This window comes from Typopeltis vanoorti, chromosome 12 (assembly GCF_054136105.1).
Source record: "Typopeltis vanoorti isolate ZY-2024b chromosome 12, IOZ_Tvanoo_1.0, whole genome shotgun sequence".
In the NCBI taxonomy this organism is placed as follows: domain Eukaryota; kingdom Metazoa; phylum Arthropoda; class Arachnida; order Uropygi; family Thelyphonidae; genus Typopeltis; species Typopeltis vanoorti.
This window is the reverse complement of record NC_143560.1, coordinates 38,532,308-38,556,129: the sequence shown is the minus strand read 5'-3', so window position 1 is coordinate 38,556,129 and position 23,822 is coordinate 38,532,308. Positions and strand designations below refer to the sequence as shown.

The 23,822-nt window shown below is 35.6% G+C and overlaps 1 protein-coding gene across 1 annotated transcript in view; it reads right to left on the bottom strand.

Moving 5' to 3' along the window:
- Positions 1 to 23,822, bottom strand: part of LOC150100712 (uncharacterized) — a 169,485-nt gene that overhangs the window by 8,431 nt on the left and 137,232 nt on the right. The window contains exons 6-7 of the mRNA XM_090401824.1: positions 22,258 to 22,333; positions 14,657 to 14,850 (exon numbers count right to left, since the gene is read on the bottom strand). Coding sequence (XP_090257950.1) covers positions 14,657 to 14,850; positions 22,258 to 22,333 — 270 coding nt within the window. The remainder of the gene's footprint in view (positions 1 to 14,656; positions 14,851 to 22,257; positions 22,334 to 23,822) is intronic.

Below are 23,822 nucleotides of genomic sequence, written 5' to 3'. Positions count from 1 at the left end.
AGAGATATGGTCAGTATGCAAAGAAATTTCCTCATGGTATTTTAGAAAACTTAAAGGATTTCTATGGCCCAGTTTTTGACTACATTTGCTTGAAAAATGAACTGAAAGTACTCTTTTCTAATGAATTTGCCAGGAAATCAGTGCATCACTTATTAAAATTCATGCAAGAAAATCAACTTCAGGTTGCATTCAAGGAAATTTTCCACTTGATGAGTCCCTGACTCCCTGGAAGTCTCTCTTATAAAAATAATAATAATAATTAATGAGTTAGCAGAACTTGTCATGTCAATTCCGAGCTCTACTGATACAGTCTAGTGCTCTTTTTCAACTGTGAAGAGAATACATACATTTTATAGAGGAACACAAACACAGAAAAGGCTGTGTGGCCTAAGCTTAATTCCTACTGAAAAGACATTGATGATGGAACTGAAGGAAAAACCTTCATTTTATGATGTGCTAATACAATTCTAATGGAAAAACAGGAGATTAGAACTTGTGAATAAATAAATAAGTAAAACAAGTTATTTCAGCCTTCCTTTGATTCATTCCAGAAAAATAATAATTTCCCAAGTGATTATTTTTTCAGATTTCTGTGTATTATATGGCTGTATTTAAAAATTGTATCAAAATTCAAATTATCTATGTCTCATTCTAGTAGTTGCCAATGATAATCTAATCTCAATATGAAGAAGAAACCCTTTGTGTTTGTCATAACGGTGCATGTGAAGCATAGCCATTGTTTATTTGACCTTTATGCTTGCCTTATTTAAAATTATATTAACATGCCACATTGCACCTATCGAATATCTGAAATGCAATTCAAACCGATTTCAAGTTATATATATATATATTTATTTTGCATTTCATAAATTGAGAGCTTTCTGTATCCAATGACTGTATTGTAAACAGTTGTTACATATATTTTCTAGAACTGAATATTTGAAAGCAGATGTTAGGGACAAACGTGTTTAGTTAGATGTTATGTTTACTGCTACAATAAATCTGTTCTGTTTGCATGCATACAGCACAGTCTGCAGGAGCGGAGTGTTTCTCTATTAAGTGTGTCATTCGAGTTCTCTAATTACACTAATTGTTCCTAAATACAGTACAGAGATGTTAAATGTCTGTTTACTATTTAGTAATAAACAAAGCTACTTGTTTTTCTTGCTTGTGTAGTATAGCATCTGTTGAGGAGAGGGGAAGAGATCGGGATTTTTTTTTTTTTTTTTTTTTTTAAAACAGTACAGGGACATTTTTATTCTAGTCTTCGGAAACAACAGACATAGTACAAATTTATCCATTCCTGAATAAAAATTAATACTTCTGTGTATTGTAAGAAGTTGTTGATCTACAAAAAATACTAGCATATGTGACATATCTTTTATTATTGATAAGACAGAAGAGCTGCTGACATTAAAAGGAAAAAAACTAATGAATGTGGGATTCCCAAAAGTGTGGATAATTCCAATTCTGATTGGATACTTTGCATCCTATTATTGCATAAAATGTATATTGAGTCTCAGTAAACAAAAGAAAATTCTTAGAAAACGAAGCGAAATTTACATAAACCAGAGAGAAATGCACATAACATGCACAAATTTTACAAGATGATTTGCTGCTCCACCAAACCACATGTATTCCAAGCCAGGCCTAAATGAATCACCTAATCAACATTTACTGGATTAGCCACTCCCCATAGTTTTTAACTGAATCATTAAATGTGTATATTGGCTGTTTATTATTGGTTAGTTATTTGTCCATGTGATTAGCCTAGTGGCTTTGCACTTCACAACCATATGCCTGGGGAAGGAGTGTCCCAGGTTCGATTCCCATCGAAGACGTGAGGAACTTGAGGATCTTCCTCAGGCATAGTCAAGTTAGCCAGTCTTGGGCGTGGGTAGTAGGGTTTTTTTTTTCCACCAGTTTATCTGGTGTTTTTCATCCCGCAAGCAGGCAAACCTGCCCCGTGAACATACGCTTCTACAGCCAAAAATATATCCCTCCCCAGCGGCAGACTAGGCAACAGGTCGGTTGGGAGTGGTACTAACAAGTAGTCACATCTAAGTAACACGCGGACCCTGCATAGGAAGTGGGAATAACACGTAGTGAAAGAAGATTATTGGTTAGTTATTTATACTTTGCAAACAAATCTTGTTCCCTCTTCTTGTAAGTTTTTTTTTTTTAATTATGCTATCATAAATTCACTTATTCATGTCTAGACTTTATAGGATCACATGTTATTCACTTGCAACTTATAGGACTTACCAGCAACTTATAGGACACACATACCACAAATGTTAATTATTAATAATTCATTTTCCATTAATGAAAGTATTTCTACTCATACTTATTCTTTCCTTTACATTTCCCATTCTCATAACACTTATTAATGATGGTTTACACATTTATACCTTTGAGTAATTCAAATATATCAACCAAACAGATTGTTAGACTGTTCCCCTGTTACAATTAATTGATAAATTAAGGTATTCAAAGTTATCCTACAATTAAGATAAGCACTGATACACTATGTACTCTTAAAACTTTTATACATCAACAAAAATGCAATCATACGGTCAAATTGACATGAATTTTGTAGCATGGATTGCATAAACCACACAACAGCACACTCAATGCCACTGGTTAACAGTATACTTAGAAAGGTTGCCAATGAAGTGTTCAGAGTTTAGGATTATCTAAACTCTGAACACTCCATTCGTAACCTTTCTAAGTATACTGTTAACCAGTGGCATTAGTAGGTATGCAAAGGTGTTTGTATAAGATAATCGTGTGACAGCAAATCCCATAAAATTCATTAAAAAAAATCCAACCAAAAAAAAAAAAAAATCATAAAAGACAACCAAAAAAATACAACCAAACAATCCACCAACATTAATTCTTACCAAAAAAGAAGTTTCCACATCCAGTTCAACATTCGTGGCCTAAACAGCAATATAAATTATGTTCACTACCACCTGCAGTCATCTAAACTAGAATTACTATCAGAACCCCAGCAGGCGACCTCAACAGTCACTGTCCACCTCAACTGCCTAAACACATTAGACACTTCTTTTCGCCACAAAGGCGGCACTTGTGCATTCGTTAGAAATGATACCATGACAGATACTGCAAATCCTTGAATCCCAACTTCGATCTGCTTTGGCTCAAAATTTCCCTACCAAATCAACCTGCTCCTTTTCACATGCTCTCTCTATCGCTCTCCAAATTCCATCAACCACTGTGACCTCTTCAACTATCTCTCTCTCTCTCTAAAGCTCAATTTTCTGCAGTCAAATACCCCAATAGTGAGGCCATTCTTCTTGGAAACTTCAATGTCCCCAACACATATTGGCTTCCCTTCAACAGTTTTACTAATCAAGAAGGCAGAGATGCCAAGATATTTGCCATCAGCAATGACCTATCCCAGATCATCAATCTTCCTACTAGAATATCTGACAACCTTCTCCAATTTCCAACACACATGACCTCTCCTTAACAAGTTCCCCTTCGAAGTATGCAACTCAGACCACAACCTCACACAAGTCTCTTTTGTCTGAGCAACCTTCACCCACCAGTTTATAGTCTCATTTCCTTTGGCACTACAAAGGTACCAACTGGGACTCCATGACTTCTATTCCTCCTTCCCATGGTCCGGCTGCCTTTTCAGTTCTTCTGATCCAAACACATGCTCAGACCAAATAACAGAAATAATCCTCAAGGCAGATGATTATGACAAGCTTAGGAGGAAGCTTGAATCTGTGCCATGGCATAAAATCCTGCAATGGAATGTTAGTAGTGCATGGAAGATAGTTAATGGGCATCTAGAGGAAGCAATATTAAATTGTATATCTGAGGTAAGGAGGGTTAATCAGGATGGATGAGTAATATCATTAAGCATGAGTTGCAGAAGAAGAAAATACTGTGGAGGATATATAAAGAGAAAGGTAAGTAGCAAACTCATGAACAGTACAAGGCCCAGCCAAGAAAGATGACCAGCATGGCAAGGAAGGCAAAATCAGATTATGAGAAGAATCTAAGGCTAAAGGAAATTCCAGAGAGTTCTTTTGTTATGTGGAAAGTAAGAGGAAGAATAATCTTAATGAGTGCTGATGGCGACAGAAGCAGATAAAATAGTTCAGTTACTGAGTGACCACTTTGCAAGGGTATATCATCCAAGTGAGGTTATGTGACATATGTAACAGACTGATGTGGAAACAGGTGGATTAATTGAAGGTTTTTAGGATAGTGTAGAATCTTAATGTAAATACAGCTATGGGATATCAGCTTGAGTTTTGAGAGAATGTGCAAGAGAACTGGCAATGCCTCCAACTAGGCTCTTTAATTTAAGTCTCAGCTCTGGTAGAGTTCAAAGGGAGTGGAAAGATGTCAAAATAATTTGCTTGCATAAGGGAGGTTCTAAGGCTGCAGTAGCAAATTATAGACCAATCAGTATCTCAGGAGTGGTTGTAAAAATACTGGAAAAATTGATGAAAAGAGAATTCAATAATGGATGGATAAGAATATGATAATGTATGAGGGGAAACATGGCTTTTGTTAAGGATCAGCCATGCCTTTGTAATTTACTAACTTTTTTATAATAGAGTGACAACTGAGTTTGATAAAGGGAATGGCTATACAATGATGCTGCTGGATTTTGCAAAAGTATTTGACAGAATCCCACACAGAACTCTGTTATGCAAATTAGAATAAATGGGAATGGATATGACTATGTTCCACAAGGTTCAGTGCTGTTTAATTTGATTTGTATATAAATAATATAGGAAATAACATGAAAGGAAATATTCAGTTGTTTGCTGATGATGCAAAATTAAGTAGAATAATAGTTATTGAAGGTAATGTGGAGAGTTTGCAGGACGATTTAAATAGACTGTCAGTACGGGTATTAGTTTAATGTGGAGAAATGTAAAGTTATGCATTTTGGGATAAATATTACAAGCTATGTACCATATTGATGGAGTTGTACTCCAGGAAATAGATGAAGCTAGAGATTTAGGGGTGGTGGTAGACAAAGGGTTAAAGTTAGAGGACATATGCTAAGGTCACTAAAGGTAGCCCATAAGATTACTTGGCTATTGAAGAACACAATAACAAGTAGAGATAAGGAAGTTGTTATTCCTCTTTATAAGGCCTTGATATATCCACATCTGGATTAACTGTGCTCAGGTCTGGTCTCCTGGGTTTCTTAGGATGAGGAAGTGGTGGAGAAGATTTAGAGGTGAGCGTCCAAGATGGTAAGTGGTCTGTGGAATGTTCCCTATGAGGACAGATGAACAAGTTGATTGATAGGAGAAAAAGAGAGGATATGTTAGAAACATTTAAGTTACTTAAAATGGGATTGATGCAGGGGAAAAATGTTTCAACACTTGGCTAGAGGTGTCAGAACAAGAGATTCCTGGAAGATGAATAAAAGTGTGATTAGTAGGGGAGTGAGGACTAGATTTTTTTGCTTGAAGAGTTGTGAATTAGTGTGCAAGAGTCAGTCGTGAGTGACTTTGTCTATCAATGGGTTCAAAGAGAAGTATGACAGATTGCGCGGATAGTTTGTACCTCCTGTCATGAGTCTTTGGAAAGTTTCCTATGAGGAAAGATTGAGAAGTTGGTTGATAGGAGAAAAAGAGGGGATATTATAGATACATTTAAGTTATTTAAAGGGTTTTATAGGACTGATGCAGAAGATTTTTTTGTTTGGAGAGTTGTGAATGAGTGGAATGGATTGCCAGTCAGTTCGTGAGCGTTTTGTCTGTTAATGGGGTCAAGGAGAAGTATGATAGATTAGGATGAGGGATGATTACGTCTCCTGTGATGAGTCTTCAGACTCCATAGAGGTGCCTGTACAACAATAATAATAAACATGGCATTAATAATGGGAAGTCCATCAGAATGAAAATTTGACTCACTACAGCACACTCAGAAATAGTTTACTATGGTGAATTTCCTTTAGAGCAGTATTGTACCTGTGAGAATCAGATTGTCACTTGGTGTTAGGTTTGCTATTGTGAGTCAACAGTAGTAACTTAGCTTTTTTCTCCAAACTTTTTGGAACATATTTCTATATGGCAGCTTGGTTGGCATATCTGCTCTCCGACCAACAGGTTACAGGTAAATCCCATCATGAGCATGGATGTTTGTGGCAGCTTGTGGGAGATGAATTTCATTGCCAGGACAAAACAGCAATTAAGCAACAGATAATAAATTTATGAATCTACTTCATGATAATTAACTGAGGCAAGATCATATGGACCCTACTATAGGCACAGAATCTCGAGTTTCATAACAACAGAGCAACTGGTATGGGCCACATTAATTACCTAGAGTTCCTATGTGACAGTAATCATTTGACCTTGGAAGGCAAATAAGACTCGGGGAGAAGTGATTACGTCAAAGCATGTGAATTGATTTAATTTATGAAGTAGTAACAATTATTCCAAGAATAGTCAACTGAATATACCTGTATCATAAATGAGTTGTATGAATCAGTGAAATATTCAATTAATCTTACTACTCTTTTCTGAAAGAACTGAGGATTTTTTAAACATTGTTAAATCCTATCCCAAAGGAAGATGATATTCTACACTAGAGAAGAAAATGTCTTCACTGATTTAAAAAAAAAAAATGCTATAGTGACTAGCCATATTCAAAGCAAACTGTACAGTATTTGTACAAACTGCCTTGAATGAATTTACAAGAAAATTCAGCAAAAGAAGACAAGCAAATATTTCTAGGTAAGGAATTCTCTGAAATGAAATATTAGAGCAAATATATAGCATAACTAGCAAATATCAGTTAAAAATCAGAAAAAAACAGGAGTGAAATGGAGATAGTTTAAAATGTTATTAATGAAAGTGGATTTTACTGATGTTAGAGACAAGATCAAACAGATTTATGAAGTGAATGCAGAAGGTTGAGGACTGATATTTCAACTCATGAATCTCTTGATAATGGCCGAAAGCAATATTGAAGGGATGAAATTTTTAGATATGCTTGAAGAAAATATAGATTCAGATATACATTAATTGTTCTACCAAATGAAAGTCTTGATATTGTCTCACAAATATCAATATTAATCTAACTTTCCATGCATACTCTAACCCAACAATTGTAGGATTATAATTTTGCTATTTGATAGATTATAATCAAATCTTGCTGTTAGTCATATTGCTCAGGCAGATAATTATTTGCCAGGTAGTCAAGAAGTTTCCTACTGTCTGCACATGAATGACTCTTCTTGGAAGAGTGCCAAGAAGAGTCAATTCATGTTGAAGGGAAGAAAGGAACAAGGGATGTATGAATTCTTCACCAACATGCAAAATCACATGCTTTCTTGTCTATTTTTTTGGTTCGTATGAAGGATTCAGTACTGTCAGCAAGTTCTGGTGTTAAACCTTTCAGCATATTGAAGTCGACTGTTGAAAGAATTTGTGGGGAATCTCCTAAAAACTGCCAGAGAATCCATCAAAAACATAGCTTTGAATGATTTTGGCATAGATGTTATAAGAAGAACTTCTAATAGGAAGCAAGTTATTAGGACTGGCTCTCTGCAAATAACATTTCTCATTCTCCAGATATGTGAAAAACTGAATTGCTCAACTTGGTCAAAAGAAACTCATCTAAAACTAAACTATTTAAATGAAGAATTTTGTTCCTCATCGCAACATAACTAGGGATATTGATATATGGAACCTTTTTAAGTTTTCAGAACAGGCAATTAAAAATATTACAGTTCAAAACTGGAGAAATATTGCTCTCATGTCACCTCATTAGAAAATATGTACCGGAACAGAGACAGAATTAATAAAGAATTATGTGACTTTTGGTAATTTAAGTGAAAATGATGATTTGGACACTGATTCAGATAGCTATGAAGATTAAAACGATTTGATAAAGATATCTTTTTCAAAGTTTTATGCATGGTTTTATTACAGAGTTACAACAAGTCATAAATAATTAATCAGTTTAGGACATTAAAGTGTCTTAGTTCTCTCAACTGCAATTTTAGAATAGCTAAGTACATTTGAAAAAATTTGTTTTTTTTGTATAATTTTTTTATACAAAAATTTCTTAAAAATAAATTTCACTTACAATATTTTTATTTTATACCTTTTTAAAATTTTGTTAATATGATACATAAAATTTTCCAACAAAATAGTTACCACTTTAAAAACTATAATGTTCATAAAAGAAAAGCTAATTTTCCGAAGTGTAATAATAAACAAACTCATCCCACATGACGGATGGATTACCGTATTATCAGAATGGAATCACCTTCTTCTGCCATGCACAGAAGTGAGGGTTCTCTAATTTGTGGTCGAATAGTAAATGCACTAACATTTTTCTATGCTGGTTCACTATCTAGGTCTAGTCTGTAAATCTGTTTTAAAGCTGCATCTTAAAAATGAAAGAAGATGTCTCTACATGATCATTCACAATACTGAAAGACAGACTGCATGAAAAAAGTAATAAGGAAAAGAAAAGTCAGAGTCTTGCTATGGAGTGAAATGCCAAAACTACCACTTCACTTTTCAATTAGCAAAAGGCATTACATTGCTCAACATAAAATATACAACATTTCCTAAGTCAGTAAATAACTTTTTCTACAGCATGGAATATCTGCAGTACTTAAAACTGTTAATGTCTATTACATATAGAAAATGGATCATAGCTTTATAAGTTTCACTTGCAATGAGACAACAAAAATAAAAGAATAAACAGAACAGTGGCATCCAATGAGATAAAAATAATCATTAAATGTATTTTTGAGTATGATAAATGGAGCTGTGGTGTTCCAATATAAAAGTAAAATAAAAATAAGTCCATTAATGCCTATTATTTCCCAAAGGAAGCAGGCAAAGCCATTCAACTAACTTTTGAAGACTAGTGGGCAGCTATCTCTACCTTTAGCTAATCACAGAATAGTTGGCTAAAGACTATTAGTAATTTTATCTGACATCCAGGGAGGAGACAACTCTTCCCTATGAGATCGCAGATGACTGCCATCTCATGGTACCTAACTCAAGTACTATACACTCATGTTTACAGAAACTGCATCACCTTACATAAATGTAGTTTTAGTAGTTAAGGTCGTTTTTAGTGGTTTATCATTAGATATTTTGTTGTATTGCATCATCATCTATCATTCCCACAGGTTTCTGTAATTTAATAGTTGCTGCTATTGTGTCAGAATTTTTTTATGCTATAAATAGACAGCAAGAGCTAGTTTTTGCATTTTCGTGCCGAGATTGCTATGGCTAATTATGTGCAGTTAACACCTCATAGAAAAAGGGTGATTCAAGCTTTGAATAGAGAAGGCTATTCCTCTCGTGAAATAGATTGGATCTGCTGAAAGGAAGAAGGGGAGAGGAAGAAAGTCACTGTCTACACCATGCCAAGATCGAGTTCTAAAACAGTTCTGCCTCAAAAATTGCCGTGCGTCCAGAGAACTGAAATGGAACTGGGAAGAACAAATGGCAGTTGGAGCAAGTTCTGTAACTGTCTGGAGAGGACTCATCTGACAGGGACTGATAGCCGGGCACCCTATAAAGACCCCCTTCGTTAACCACAAAAAAATGATATTGGTGCAAAGAGCATGCGAAATGGATCCCCTGATCAGTGGAAAAAGAGAAATTTTTTCTGATGAGAAAAACGTTAACCTGCAGGGCACCAATAGCAGACAGAGCTCGAAAATGGTCAGGGGAAAAATTCAACCCTTACTGTCTGGTGCCAAACTGTCAAATCGGCCAGTCAGATGATCTGGGGGCTGCATATCATATCATGGTGTTGGTCACTTGCATTTCACAAAAGGTTCAGTGAATGCACAAGTGTGCCAGAAAATTTTAGAAGAATTGCTACCTACTATCAGAGACCACTTTACTGTAACGACAAGCCAAAAACATTCCAAGAAGCCATTATAAGAGTATGGAACCATGAATTGACAGTTGCATCCATTAGAAAATTGATTTTGTCTATGTCTGCTGATGCCAAGCTGAAATAAAGGCAAGAAGAGGACCTATAAAGTACTAAACAGCAAAAAGTCAATTTTTAGCTTTCAATGTTAGTAAAACTATGAAGTTGAACTAAATTTTGATACTAGTATTTGTTTTTCTGTTGAAAATATCACTGTCCACTCCATTTCAAAATATTTGCAAATTTGTCAAGTTTGTCGTCATTTCCTACTTATGCCATATCTTGTACTAAAATGAGCCAAAATTAATCAAAAATAAAAATGTTACATCACCTTCATCATTTGTGACAATTATTGTGTTATTATCCCTTTTCAAATAGGCATTCAAATTTAACTACCAAAAAACATGGTTACTGCAGGTGATGTGGGTTCTATGAACATGAGTGTATAGTTTTGTCTGAAGCAGTGGAAGTTCCAAGCTTGATTTTCTTAAGTTTATGGGATGAAAAACCCAAGCTATAGGAGAAAAACAAGACTTTTGACTGTGCTAGAGATCGCCTGAGAAACCAGTTGAAGAAAGGTTTCTTCAACTGGTTTCTCTAGTCAACAGCTAGAATCAAACGACATGCCAAAAATCTACACAGACATTTGCAAAAGTATATTGTTTAAATATTTTTCTTTGATTGATACTGCAGTCTCAATTATCTGTGTGTCATCCTCATTGAATAGTTGTAGCATTATATCTGACCACTGTCCTAATTTTTTCATCCTTAAGCAACCTTCTCCAACTTTTGGTATTCATCTGCTGAAGAATATATTCAAGGTATACTAGAGATCAACATTCATAACAGAGAAGGCACAGAACTTCCCAAATCAACTGGAGTTTAATAAAGTTTGTTAAATAGTTAACTGAAATAGGGCAGCATCTCTGAAACAACATCCATTAACCATTCCCCTAAAGAGCCAACAATTTGAAACACAGCACGTACAACAGTAACTGAAAGGAGCTCAGATGTATTTTTATCAATTGCATAAGAAAGCAGAACATAATCAGAAGAAGAAGGTTCAACATATGAATGTCTTGTATCAAGAGCCTGGAGAAATTTATTGGTATGAGACCTAATATGGAAAGTCAGGGAAACTAGATTATGATTTCAAGAACCATGAGAATTTATCAGAAGAATGACTAAGTTATGCAACTATGTTAATGATATGAATATGCTTAATCATGGATGTGAATGTGATGAAAGAATGATTGCGTGGGTTCATCCAGTTCAGACTTATTGTGCATGAAAATCTGCATGAGAGAAAGCATTAGATACAAATAGAGCAGGTTGTCCAACTGGGTCATACAGACTATGGAGGCAAGTATGCTTGAAATGAATCCACGAGTATCAAGAACAAAGGGGTAGAGTTTGGGGCATTGGTGAATACGGTGGACAGGCCCATTCCATACAGGGGTGCAAAAGGTGTAATGAACCCGGGCGGCACAATTTAGGGGAAGTATAATCGAACATGTGCATAAAAAATAGGGAATAAATAATACACTGAGGGTGGGGGGGGGGAACAAAACTTTTTCACCCAGGCAGTGCAAACCCACAGAACGGCCCTGATATTGGAGCCTCAGATTATAGACATTAGTGACAGTTTGCTCTCAGAGGAAGATATACTAACTGGTACCGAGTGTAAATGTACAGTATTTTTAGGAAGGATAGACAAGATAGGAGAGGAAAGGGGGAGGGGACATAATGTGGCTAATGATATGTGATGATTTGAAACCAATTACAGTAGAAAGCTATGGCAGCAATATTAGTGACAATTTTCTCTGTAGCAGTGAGATCAATTCGATGGGTGCTAAATGAATAATAATCATGGGTGACTTTAATTATCTGAACACCGACTTAGTAGCAATTAAATCTCATGAGAAGAATAAAATGGAATTTACTGAGCTATTATGAGACTTCTTCAAGCAGCATGTGCAGAAGGAACTTGAAGTCAAAGAGTACAGATCTGATTATAGTGTAAGAGGTGGGTTTCAGTTAAAGACATGTTTCTCCTGCCTCTGGTTGATAACAGTGATCATGCTGTACTGACCACGAAATGGCTAATTTGGTCAAATTATGAACAATATGCTAGGTTCAGTCCAAGGTATTAGCAGTGCATGGAAACATTTAAAAATACTTAAACAATGCAGTAAGGTCTGTGTAGCTCAGTGGAAGTGGCACCTGGTTGCTCGAAATTAGACTTAGGTTTAAATCTAATCGCCAACTGGAGGAACTTTTTCTAAGCCTATTTTCGACTGGTTCCTGAGTTAGCCGATCTCTGGCATGGGCAAGTGGGTTCCCCCCCTCCGGAAACTCAGGTTTTTTTGTCCCCTTAAACTAAAAAAATTGACCGTAGTACCCACATTATTTCAGACAGTAACATATGCTGTTAGGGTTAGGTACCAAGAGATGGCAGCACTTGTTGGCCAGTTTCTTCATCAGTGGCTGCCTATAATTAGTGATAGACATGGGCCAGCTATCTCTGATTGGCTACTGGTGGAGATTGAACTGCCCACTCAGTCTCCAAAAGCTAGATAGGATATAAAGGCCTCGCCTACTCCCTATAAGGGAATAAAAGGCGTTAGCTGATTTTATTTTTTATAAATGATGCAGTAAGTATCAGAACATATCCCTACAGTTCGAAGAATAAAGAGGACAGAAGTAAAATGGATGTGCAAAGACATTCTTAAGAAAAACATGATGCGGAAGGAATACAATTTGCATGAAGATGATGACAGCTATGAAAGATACAGGAGATTGCAAGTATCGAACAGAAAGTTAAATCTGAGTACAAAAAGAAACTAGTTCTGCAAGCTGGTGATAACCCAAAAGAATTCTATTGTTACATTTCATTCATTCATTCTTTTACTTGTAACATAACAATAGAATTCTTTTGGGTTATCACTAGTTTGCAGAACCAGTTTTTTTGTTTGTACTCAGATAACTTTCTGTTCAACTAATGAGTGCCAAATTTGATAAGAGCTATCAAGCTAGTGCATGCAACATTGATCTTAATGCTGCTTCATCACTGGATGAAGAAATTCAGGTGTATGAGGAGGGGGTACTAGAGCTGTTGCATAAACTGAATAAGAATCCAGAAACAGGGGCTGATGGGATATCAGTGGATGCTGAAAGAATGTTTAGATGAAACAGCTATTTCTCTTTGATCTGACTATATAGTTTGAGTCTCAATATAGGGAATATTCCAAAAGTGTGGCAAAAATGTATGATAATCCCAATGCACAATGGTAGTGCAAAGACTGATGTGTCCAACTATCAGTCCATCTGTATCTCTGGAGTGGTTGTGAAGATTTTGGAAAAGTAATTTTGGTAAGAGCTTGCATGCAGAAACAGATTGACAGTGAATCTATAATTTGCAGAGAACAGCATGAGTTTATGACAGGAAGGTCACATTTGGGCAACTTGCTCACATTTTATAATAATGTTATGGATGAGTCAGACAAGGTGAATGGATGCACCATAAAAGGCTGCTGTATAAAACAGAGAATTTGGGATTGGATTATAAACTATTACCATGGATAAAAGGATGGCTGACTGACTGATATCAAAAAAGTGGTGTATAGGGTGATGAGGATGAGTCTGAAAGATTTATGGTGACTAGTGGTGTACCACAGGGATGGGTACTTGGTTCATTGTTATATCTTTATATTAATGAATTGAGAAGGACTCAGCTGTTTGATGCTAATTCAAATGATAGACAGAATAATCAGGAATGTGTTTTACATGCAACCTTGCAGAATGATTTGAATACGTTGGAATTGTGAGCACGTGAAAATGGCTGTCAGTTCGATGTTAATAACTGTACGTTATTACCACTTTGGTGTAATGAGATATCCAATGATGTACTATACTGGTGGGATTTTGCTAGGCTAAGGATCTTGGAGTTTTAGTAGATAGGAAGGTGAAGTTCAGGGCTATATACTAAAGTCTGCCAATGTCAGGGAATAATAAAGTCTTATTCCCTGAGGAATAAGTGCAATGCTGAAATGTAAGCATAAGGAAGTCATTTTGCCTCTTTACAAGGCCTTGATACCGACTTCACCTGAACTACTGTGCATATCTGGTCTCCTGGTTTCCATGATGATGCAGATACAGTAGATAGGGTACAAAGGCAAGTGTTAAACATGATATCAAAACTGTGGAATGTAGATTATGAGAGCAGATTAAGAATTTGTGGACTGCTGACACTAGCAAATAAGTGAAAGACAGGTGATATGATAGAGATGCCTACAAATTATTCTGAAAGTTTGATATATGATACCAGCAGAAGGAATTTTTAATTTTATGGATAGTGGGAGGCAGATGAGAGGGCATCCATGAAAGTTGAGAATGAATGCAGTTAAGAAAAGAGGGAGAGCTAGATTTTTCTCAGGTAATGTGAATGAATTTAAGAAAAAGGTATGACAGCTGGCCTTCCTCGCTGAGTTTCTCGCTCCCTGGAAGCCTATGGTAATAATAATAGTAATATCTATCAATTCACCTTTTTGTGAATGTAACTATACTTATAATGCTAACACTTGAACAGTTTTAACATATGTGTTATTACAACTATATCCATATACTAACGTCTTAACAGTGTTAGCATATAGATACAGTTGTGACTTTCAATGCAACTAGTAATCATAAATAATAAAAATTACATTAATTTTTTATAAAAAATTTGACAATTTACCCTAAGAGAATAACAAACTTCTGAATCCTGCACTGCTTCACAACCATCTATATCTGGACAAGAAACAACATCATCATCACCATCACTATCTAATCCTGATTCATCACTGGTGCTCTTTAATTTCTTTCTAGTACAGTGCTGTTTTATAGCAGAAATACCTACAGTCCCATTCATAGCACGGTAAGAGGGTTTTACTGCAAGTAACAATCAAAACAAATGAAATGAATGCCAATGAAAGCATAAACAGAATAAAAAATAAAACAATAAAAAAATCATTCATAATGGAGGTAGCAACAGAGAGAAAGTAATACAACTGAATTATGTATAACTTTCTCTGTTCATTATATACAATAATAAGTAATATGATTTTAAGGCTGACCTTTATATATTACACTCAAGCAACCTTATGCATGTGATGAAAAAAAAAATGTAGTAGTGAAATGAAGTGAATAAATAAAATCAGGCACAACATATAGTAAACTCATGTGGACCACAGGAAGTTTGTTAGAGTTGATCATTTCTATAGTGAATTTCTTTTAGCATTGCAGAGCATTTATGGAGCCCTGGTCAGGAGACTTTCAGTAGTTTGTTATGGTGAGACAGTGTGTATAATGATGTTTGCTAGTGGGAGTTTATTATATTAAGGAGAAGTGTGCAGATAGAAATTGCAATGGCAGTGACAGAAATACAGTATCCATTTTTCAGATTTAGAACATTCACTGTTCTGCTTTTATTTATTTATTTCACAGCAAGAAAGTTGAATATCTTCATCATACACACAGAGTGTCCAAAAAATTTGGAACCAATGGAAAAATATGTTTTTCTTTACAGGTGAAAAATATTACCAATAGATGAAAGAGTGGAGATAGTCCTTAGTGGAAATCAGGGATGGACTCGGAGGGAAGTGGCAGGCGAGTTTAATGCCAGACATCCTGAAAGGAATCCAAAACTGGTGAAGAAATTTAAAGAAACAGGATTTATTACTGAGAAGCCTTAGAAGAGACAAGATCTGTTGCTGACATGGTTGATATGGTTGCTCTTCTGTAAGTGAAGGCACTTGAATTGGCATAATTGAAAAGCTTCATACTAGCAAACAAAAATCTGTCAGACAGACTAGTGCTGAAGAGTATGTGCATGACATTCTCGGGAAAAGAAAAAAAAAAATTCATCCATACAAACTTCAAATCCTGCATCATCTGATGAGGATGATCCTGATCAATGATTCGAAATAAGCAAATAGTTTCTGTACCAAATTGAAGTAGACAAGAGATTCTTGAAAGGTGTGATGTTCTTGGAGATGAACATTTATGTAAATGAAGAAGTCATTAAGCAGAATTTCAGATACTGGTCAACCAAAAACTCTCAATAGTTCTCTGGCAGCAAGGTACAAAAGCAAACAGATTATTGGTAGTGTGTGGACACACATCAGACCATTCTTCTCTTAAAAAACAGTGGATGGCAAAAAATACCTGAAAATATTGGGTGATGAAATGGTACCAAATCTTGATTTAACTGGAGAACAACTCAAATGGTTCATGTTAGATGGAGCAAGCTCCTCCACAAATGCAATGTGTATTGGCTTGATGATGAGTTTTCTCATTGATGAGCTGCGAGGAGAGGACAAGTGGAGTGGTCACCATGATCACCTGATCTTAACCCACTGGACTTTGCATTTCCTGAAGGAAACAAGCATAAGCTGTAAAAATCAGAAATCTTTGTCATCTTAGAGAGAGAGAATTACAAAGGCTTGTGCTATAGTCAATCCCAATACACTAAAAAGAATCCAAACAAACATGGTACACTGGCTGAGAAAATGCAAGGAGCATCAGAGTGGGTACGTGGGGCACATATTTTAAATAACAAAAAACATAAACGAGACCATTGATTCCAGACATTTCAGTCACCCTGTATTACTACACCAAAAATGTTATTAGCATGTAAGTCGCAAATTTAATTTTAACGTATAGAATACTATGATAGTATTATATGATTAAGGTACAATATCAAATTATTAACTTCCTATCACAATTTACCTCTAAATTAATGTTATTTGTCATGACTCCAATACTGACAAATATATTTCGATCTTCGAACTGGGTGTTTTTTTTTTTTTTTTTTTTTTTTTTTTGAAGAAAGCAAAAGATTAGCAAATCACTGTTTTGCTATATCTGCTACCAGGCAGATATAGCAAATACAGCGATTTATAAAAAAAATCCCCCCCCCTCAAATTCATTAGAAAAAGTTTTATTAAAGGAGGTTCATGTTAAAACTGAACTATATAGTATCTACTTAACCACTATTTTGTGATATAAAAATATCTATATCAACAGGATGTCTGAGGGTGGGTTATGTGTGATAATTTTTTTTTTTAAAAATGGGGGTTGATCTAAGGCAATGAAATGATCTAAGACAATCACGAACACAGTGTATTCCACAATGCTATTCATAATCACAGCAAATAAATTTATTGTGGTCATCTATAACACACAGACAAAGCAAATAGTACAAACAGTATGTCTTAATTTTTAGAAAAATTTATGATTATTATTATTTATTAAAATAGTTATTAAATGTTTTCTGCTGCAGGATGAAGCAGATAGACTGGAATTACTATATGTGCACAAATGGGTAGACAAAAATGAATAGGTGTTTATAAATTTTGTTAAAATTCATTTTAAAGAAAAAAATCCCCCCCCCCCCCCATATACACGTAATGAAATTTTTCATGTATACAATTCACTTAAGAATGAGTCTATAAAGAATGCAGAAACAATTCACATTAATGCTTTCAATATTTAGGAGCTTTTGTGACACAACAAATATCTAAAAATTATAATCAGAGTCAGCTTTAAAACAATATTAAATATTTTAATATAAATACTGAATAAATCAACACAAATATCAACCCAGTAAAAATCCAAAGCACAGAATAAATACTCCCAATCCTTATTGCCATGATAAAATTCTTACAGAATAATCCCTTTTATCTGAGCCAAAAATGTTTCACATAATACCTAAGAAATATGGTAGCTAGCATTAAAGTGCAAGATACAATTTTCAGAAATGAAATTTACTGTGCTGTTGCTTCATAATAATCATTCTTTTTATATATCCTTTTGTTGGTTAAATCATTTTAGAGGTTAAACAAAAAAATAATTTACTATAAGTTTTTATTAAAAGAGGGGGGGAAAAAAGGGAGAGGAGGTAAATGCATTATGATTATTATTATTATGGATTACTCATTGGAGTCTTTAGACTCATCAAGGGAGGCCATCAACATCATATCAAGTAGTACTACCAACATTGGCACAGTATCTATCATACTTTGCTTTGAACTCATTCATGGTCTGATGGCATCCACAACAGACTCTCGCAACCTATGTTGAAAGTTATTTCACTTGGTTATACTATAAATTAAAAATGCCAAGAAATTATATTCTTAGTTTTATCCTTTATCCAAGTGTAAGCAAACAATGTTTGCACGTGAAGTATCTTCATGACTGGGCTACTTGTATTAGAGGCTAATGATCACATCAATTGCCTTAGTATCCCATAATGCCATGCACATATCCTTGCAGACATGTATAATTCTATTCATTATGGGAAGGACCACTATCAAGACTGGTTTTGTCCTTTATTGAGGTCTTGTCTGTAGGAGCCCAACCCAGAAGTAATACCAAGGTTGAAGTAATGCAGAAGTCATATTTCCATATACAAATAGCCAAAAGGTGTTGCACCTTATTACTAAAATATTCAGCATTAGAAATAGATGCTGACAGATTTTTCACATGGTTATATTATAACGCTATAAATACTATACTATGAGACCCCAAAAAAGGTCAAAACCAGTCTGGGTAATGGCCCTTCCTATAATGCATAGCATTATACTGTCTGCAAGGATATGTGCATTGCATTGCATTGCATTATGGGATACTAAGGCAATTGATGTGAAGTCATTAGCCTTTATATACAAGTAACCCAGTCGTGAAGTGACTTCATGTGCAAACTTTGCTTTCACTTTAATAAGGGATGAAAGTCCACAAGGTTAGCCTAATGGCTGTGTGCTTCGCAACAATTATGCCTGGGGAAGGAGTGTCCTAGGTTCGATTCCTGTTGGAGATGTGAGGAGCTTAAGGATCTTTCTCAGATATAGCCAAGTTAGTCGATCTTGGGCGTGGACAGTAGGGTTTTCCCCCCAGTTTATTCAGGGGGGGGTCATCCCGCAAACAGGCAAACCAGACCCGTGAACACACAGGATACAGCCATAGGACATAGCACAGCAAGGAAGGCAACGGGAAACCACCTTGCTCATAGTCACTTCATTAGGATGGTAGCATAGCTGCCCCTACCATCTGTAAGGATGAAAGGAAATCATTCCATTCCAAAGGATGAAACCAAGAATATAATTTCTTGGCATCTTTAATTTATAGTACTTATTATATATTAATTTATATATATTATATATTAATTTATAACCCAGTGAAAAAACTTCCAACATCTATTTCTAGTCCAGAGTATTTTAGTAATAATGTGTAGCACCTTTTGGCTACTTGTATATGGAAATATGACTTCTGTATTACTTCAACCTTGATATCATTTCTGAGTCTTTTTAACTTCTTGGTATTGGCTGGACCAATACCAAGAAGTTAAAAAGGAAATTCTTCAGCTATCAAAGAAGCATATAGGATTTGGGCTTCCAGTTTTAAAATTCTACTATTTAAGCGATACAGTTTCAGAAATCCATGAAATATTGCAGACTAATCACACATGTACAGACCTTCTCCTGTATTACCTAGGTTTTATCTTCCCTTGTTTGGAGTTAATGATTATAAAGGTCCAAAAGCTGAAATTGTTCCTGAATACTACAACACTTTGGCATTGACATTCTTTCTATTAAAAAAAGTAAAATTGGTATAAAGAATTCATTAATCTCTTTTGCCATGAAATTCCACAGTTGGGTACTGACAACAATACTTTGTTTCACAATTTGTGGAAGTTCCAAGGATACAGAAGGAATTCCTAGCAGAAGGAATCTTGCTTGGAGAATTACATATGGCTGCCTTCCAGTCAACACCATCAAATGGAGGTATTTCAACATCGGAGATCCAATCTCTGACATCTGTTACCAATTGGAAACAGTAGAACATGCGTTCTACAGCTGCTCTCTTGCCTTGCGTATTTGGAACAGATTATGTAATGTGTTGGGCATTCCATTACTTACAACAGAACAGGGTTTTTTTTTCGCAATATCCACCAACTGTCAGCAACGGGAAGAGAATCTTGATTTTTATAATTAATGAATTAAAATAATTAAAATACCATTTATGGAAGGTTAGAAAGAAACATGGATTTGAAAACCAGCAATATGACATCCAAATGCTTTATAATATTGTACTGTGGAAATTTTGTTGTTCAGTCAGACGATTTTTGTATTTAGAAAGAAGCATTCTAGGAGATATCAAATTTATGACTAGATGGTGTAGACCACCCACATTATGCAATATTCACCAGGGAGAGATAAAATTCTGTCTATTCTTACTACAAGAAGTTTTTTAAACACTCCCATCTTCTTTATTCAATGTGGTCTTATAGTCAATTGCAGGGATGACTGGAGAGAAATCCCAGGCAGAGAAGGCCAACTCAAGGCAGTTAATTCAGATACTGCTAACTACCTGGGTATCAAGTTATCCTTGTGCTTTAGTTTCAATTGGTCTTTTAGTTGTTCATCTATATAAGATTGGTGAAAAAGGAAAACTGATAGCCATTGGCTATATGATGATATAAAAGAGTGATGCCTTTTCTCTATTTTTCATGCTATCTATCTGTCTTTTCTTTCTCCTAATACTATCAGGCTCTCTTGCACCCCTATACTAACTACTCTAGGCCTATGATGAGCAACCGTTTACTTTTTCACTTCAATAAAGGTCGAAACCGGTCTGGATAGTGGCCCTTCCCATAATGTATTGCATTATACACATCTGCAAGGATATGTGTGTTGCATTATGGGATACTAAGGCAATTCATATGAAGTCATTAGCCTCTATATACAAGCAGCCCTGTCGTGAAGTGACTTTTGAATTTATTCTGGCAACCTATTCCACTCATTCACCACTTTCCAAGCAAAAAACCTACCTCTAACGGCCTTGGTAACTACACTCTTATTCAGTTTCCAAGGATGGTCCCTAGTTCTCCTACCACCAGACCTGTTCTGAAATATTTCTTTTGAATTAATCTTGTAAAAATCCTTCAGTAATTTGTATGTCTCAATCATATCATCCCTTTTCCTCCTAGCAACCAGTTTCTGTAACTCCCAAATCTTCAACCTATTCTTGTAAGGTTCATTCTATAGACCTGCTTGCTACCATCTTGTCATTAGTCTCTGGATCCTCTCAAAGTCTTCCTCATTGCCAAGAAACTCTGGTGACCAGAACTGCACACAGTAGTCAAGATGGGTTCTTATCAAGGCTCAATAAAGAGGAATAATACACAACCTGTCTCTGCTCATTCTTCAGTAACCAAGCAATCTGATGAGCTGCTTTAGCCACTTTTGCTATGTGCCCTCAAAACTTCAACTCCTTTCCCACTAACACTCCCAAATCTCTGGCTTCGTCAATTTCCTGGAGTACAGTGGCGCACCCAGAGGGGGGGAGGGCAAGGGACCCGGGCACCCCCCAAAGAAAAGGAAAAAACACTAGAAAAATTTCCAAAAATCTTTTCCTAATTAAAATTCATTTTTTTATTTATGTTGTGTGCTACTTATGAATTAGCGATCACTGCAGATGCTCAGTTATAGGTTGTATGTGATGTGTAGTGTGTATTCGCAAAACGTCTACTCAACTCGGCCCCCCCAAAGGTTAAATCCTGAGCACTCGGCCCTCTCCAAGATTAAATCCTGAGTGCGCCACTGCTGGAGTACATTATAATAAATTTAGTTTAATCCTTTATCCAAATGTAAGCAAACAAAGTTTGTACCTGAAGTATCTACAGTTCCATCAATGTGGTAAACAGCTAGTAATCTTTTCATCCCAAAATGTATACACTTTGCAACCTTACACTATCATCCATTCTCCTTTGTCCAGACTACCAGTCTATTTAAAACATCCTACAAAATTTTGAATCATCTGTATTAGCTATTACTCTACCGAACTTTGCATCATCAGCAAATAACTGAACAGTTCCTCTCAGATCCTTTCCTATATTGTTAATGAATAAATTAAACAGTAGCGGTCCAAGAACAGAACCCTACAGCATGCCACTAGTCACAGGCCTTTGCAAAGTCCAGCAGTATCACTGTAAACCCATTAGCTTTATCCAACTCCGCTGACCTAGCATTCACAAAACCATATCCACCCCCCCCCCCAAAAAAAATACAGTATCCCATTTCCATCTATCCATTCTTGTATTTTGCTCTTGACCAACTTCTCCAGAATCTTGACAACTCCTGATATGCTGATAAGTTGGTAATTTGCTTCATCAGTCTTGGAGCCTCCTTTATGCAATGGAACTATTTTCCCCTCTTTCCACCCCATGAGACTAACCCAGAGTTGAGACTTAGATTAAACAATGTGGTCAACGATGAGTCACACTATTGCTAAACATACCTTCCAGTGCTTCACTACTTTGTTCATCACTGATTTCTAGCAAGCTTTTGATAGCTGGAAGACTTGACCCTAAGTCCTACAAATATCAAAGCACATGTACATGATTAAAATATATAATACTATTTGCTCAGATTTAGCTCAGAAATCAGTTGTATTATATTCATAAATATTTTATATTAAAACTAATAAGTCATCAAATTTAGCCTCTGATCTGTAAATAAAACCTCTTTAACCAGTGTAAATACACTGCTCAAAACAATTAGGGATATTTTAGTTTCTGTCAGATAATTATAAATTTCTGCAAATAATTATAACTATTGAGTACTTTATACACGAATAAATATTTCTTACTTATGGATAGGATATAATTGATGAGATATTCTTTAAATATTTGATATTTATTACAAATTTAACATTTTTACATTTTAGTGTGAAATAATGTTAACAAGAATAACAATAAGAATAGCCAAAAATGCTTTTGTTAATTTTTAATAGAGTATATGGTCTCTATTAACAGTGGTATATCTTGATTGTGTAGACTGCTGTTAATGGAGACCATATACTCTATTAAAAATTAATAGAGTATATGGTCTATTAATTTATTCTAATCAAACAGTTCTTGTGGGATATTTCCACACTCTTGTGTGAAAGCAATTTTGAGCTCACGAAGTGATCGTGGTGGTACCAGTTGAGCAGAAATGCGCCTACCTAAAGCATCCCAGGCATGTTCGATTGGATTACAATCTGGTGAACAGGCAAGCCAGTCCATTCGTTCTTCCAATACCTTCTTCCTCAAATCACTGTTGTACCAAATTTGCACGGCGTGGACGAGCATTGACAACCATAAAAATGAATTCTTAGCCAATTGCAGCAGCATATACAGGAACTATAAGCTTCAAAATCTCATAGCGATACCTTTGGGCTGTTAAGGAACCATTTCTGATAAAATAGAGATCAGTATGGCCACCTATACTTATTCCAGCCCATACAATCAAACTCCCACCTTGATGTTGGGATCTTTCAGGAAGAAACTGTGGATTATTTCTTGTTCCACTTTCACGCCATATCAACATACGCTGGTTATCTGGTTGTAGACTGAACCTGGACTCGTCACTAAAGAAGTACATGAGCCCAATCCTCATTTGTCTAATTACAGTGTTCCTGTGTAAAAATTCTTCGGGCTCTTTTGTGATTTGCAGTAAGTGGAATGCAAACCATTGGTCTTCAAGCATGTGAACCTATGGCACGAAGACAATTTCAACATTTCCCGTCTCCAGAAAGCGATGCCAAAGTTGCGAAATTATGCTTTGAGATACACGACACGCTTGAGCGACAATTTGCTGTGTTTTTCCAGCTTCTAATCGACTCCAAGCCATGGATTCCGGGATATCATGTTGCTCTGCCATTTTTAACAAAATAATGAGTGGTAGGTGACACAAGTTTACGATTAAAGTGATAATTATACACTGTGGATGTGAGCACAACAAGCCACACTTTTAACTCCCCCCCAACATGCTAATACGGCTATGACATGTTTAAACAAGTCATAACATGATTTTGTATAC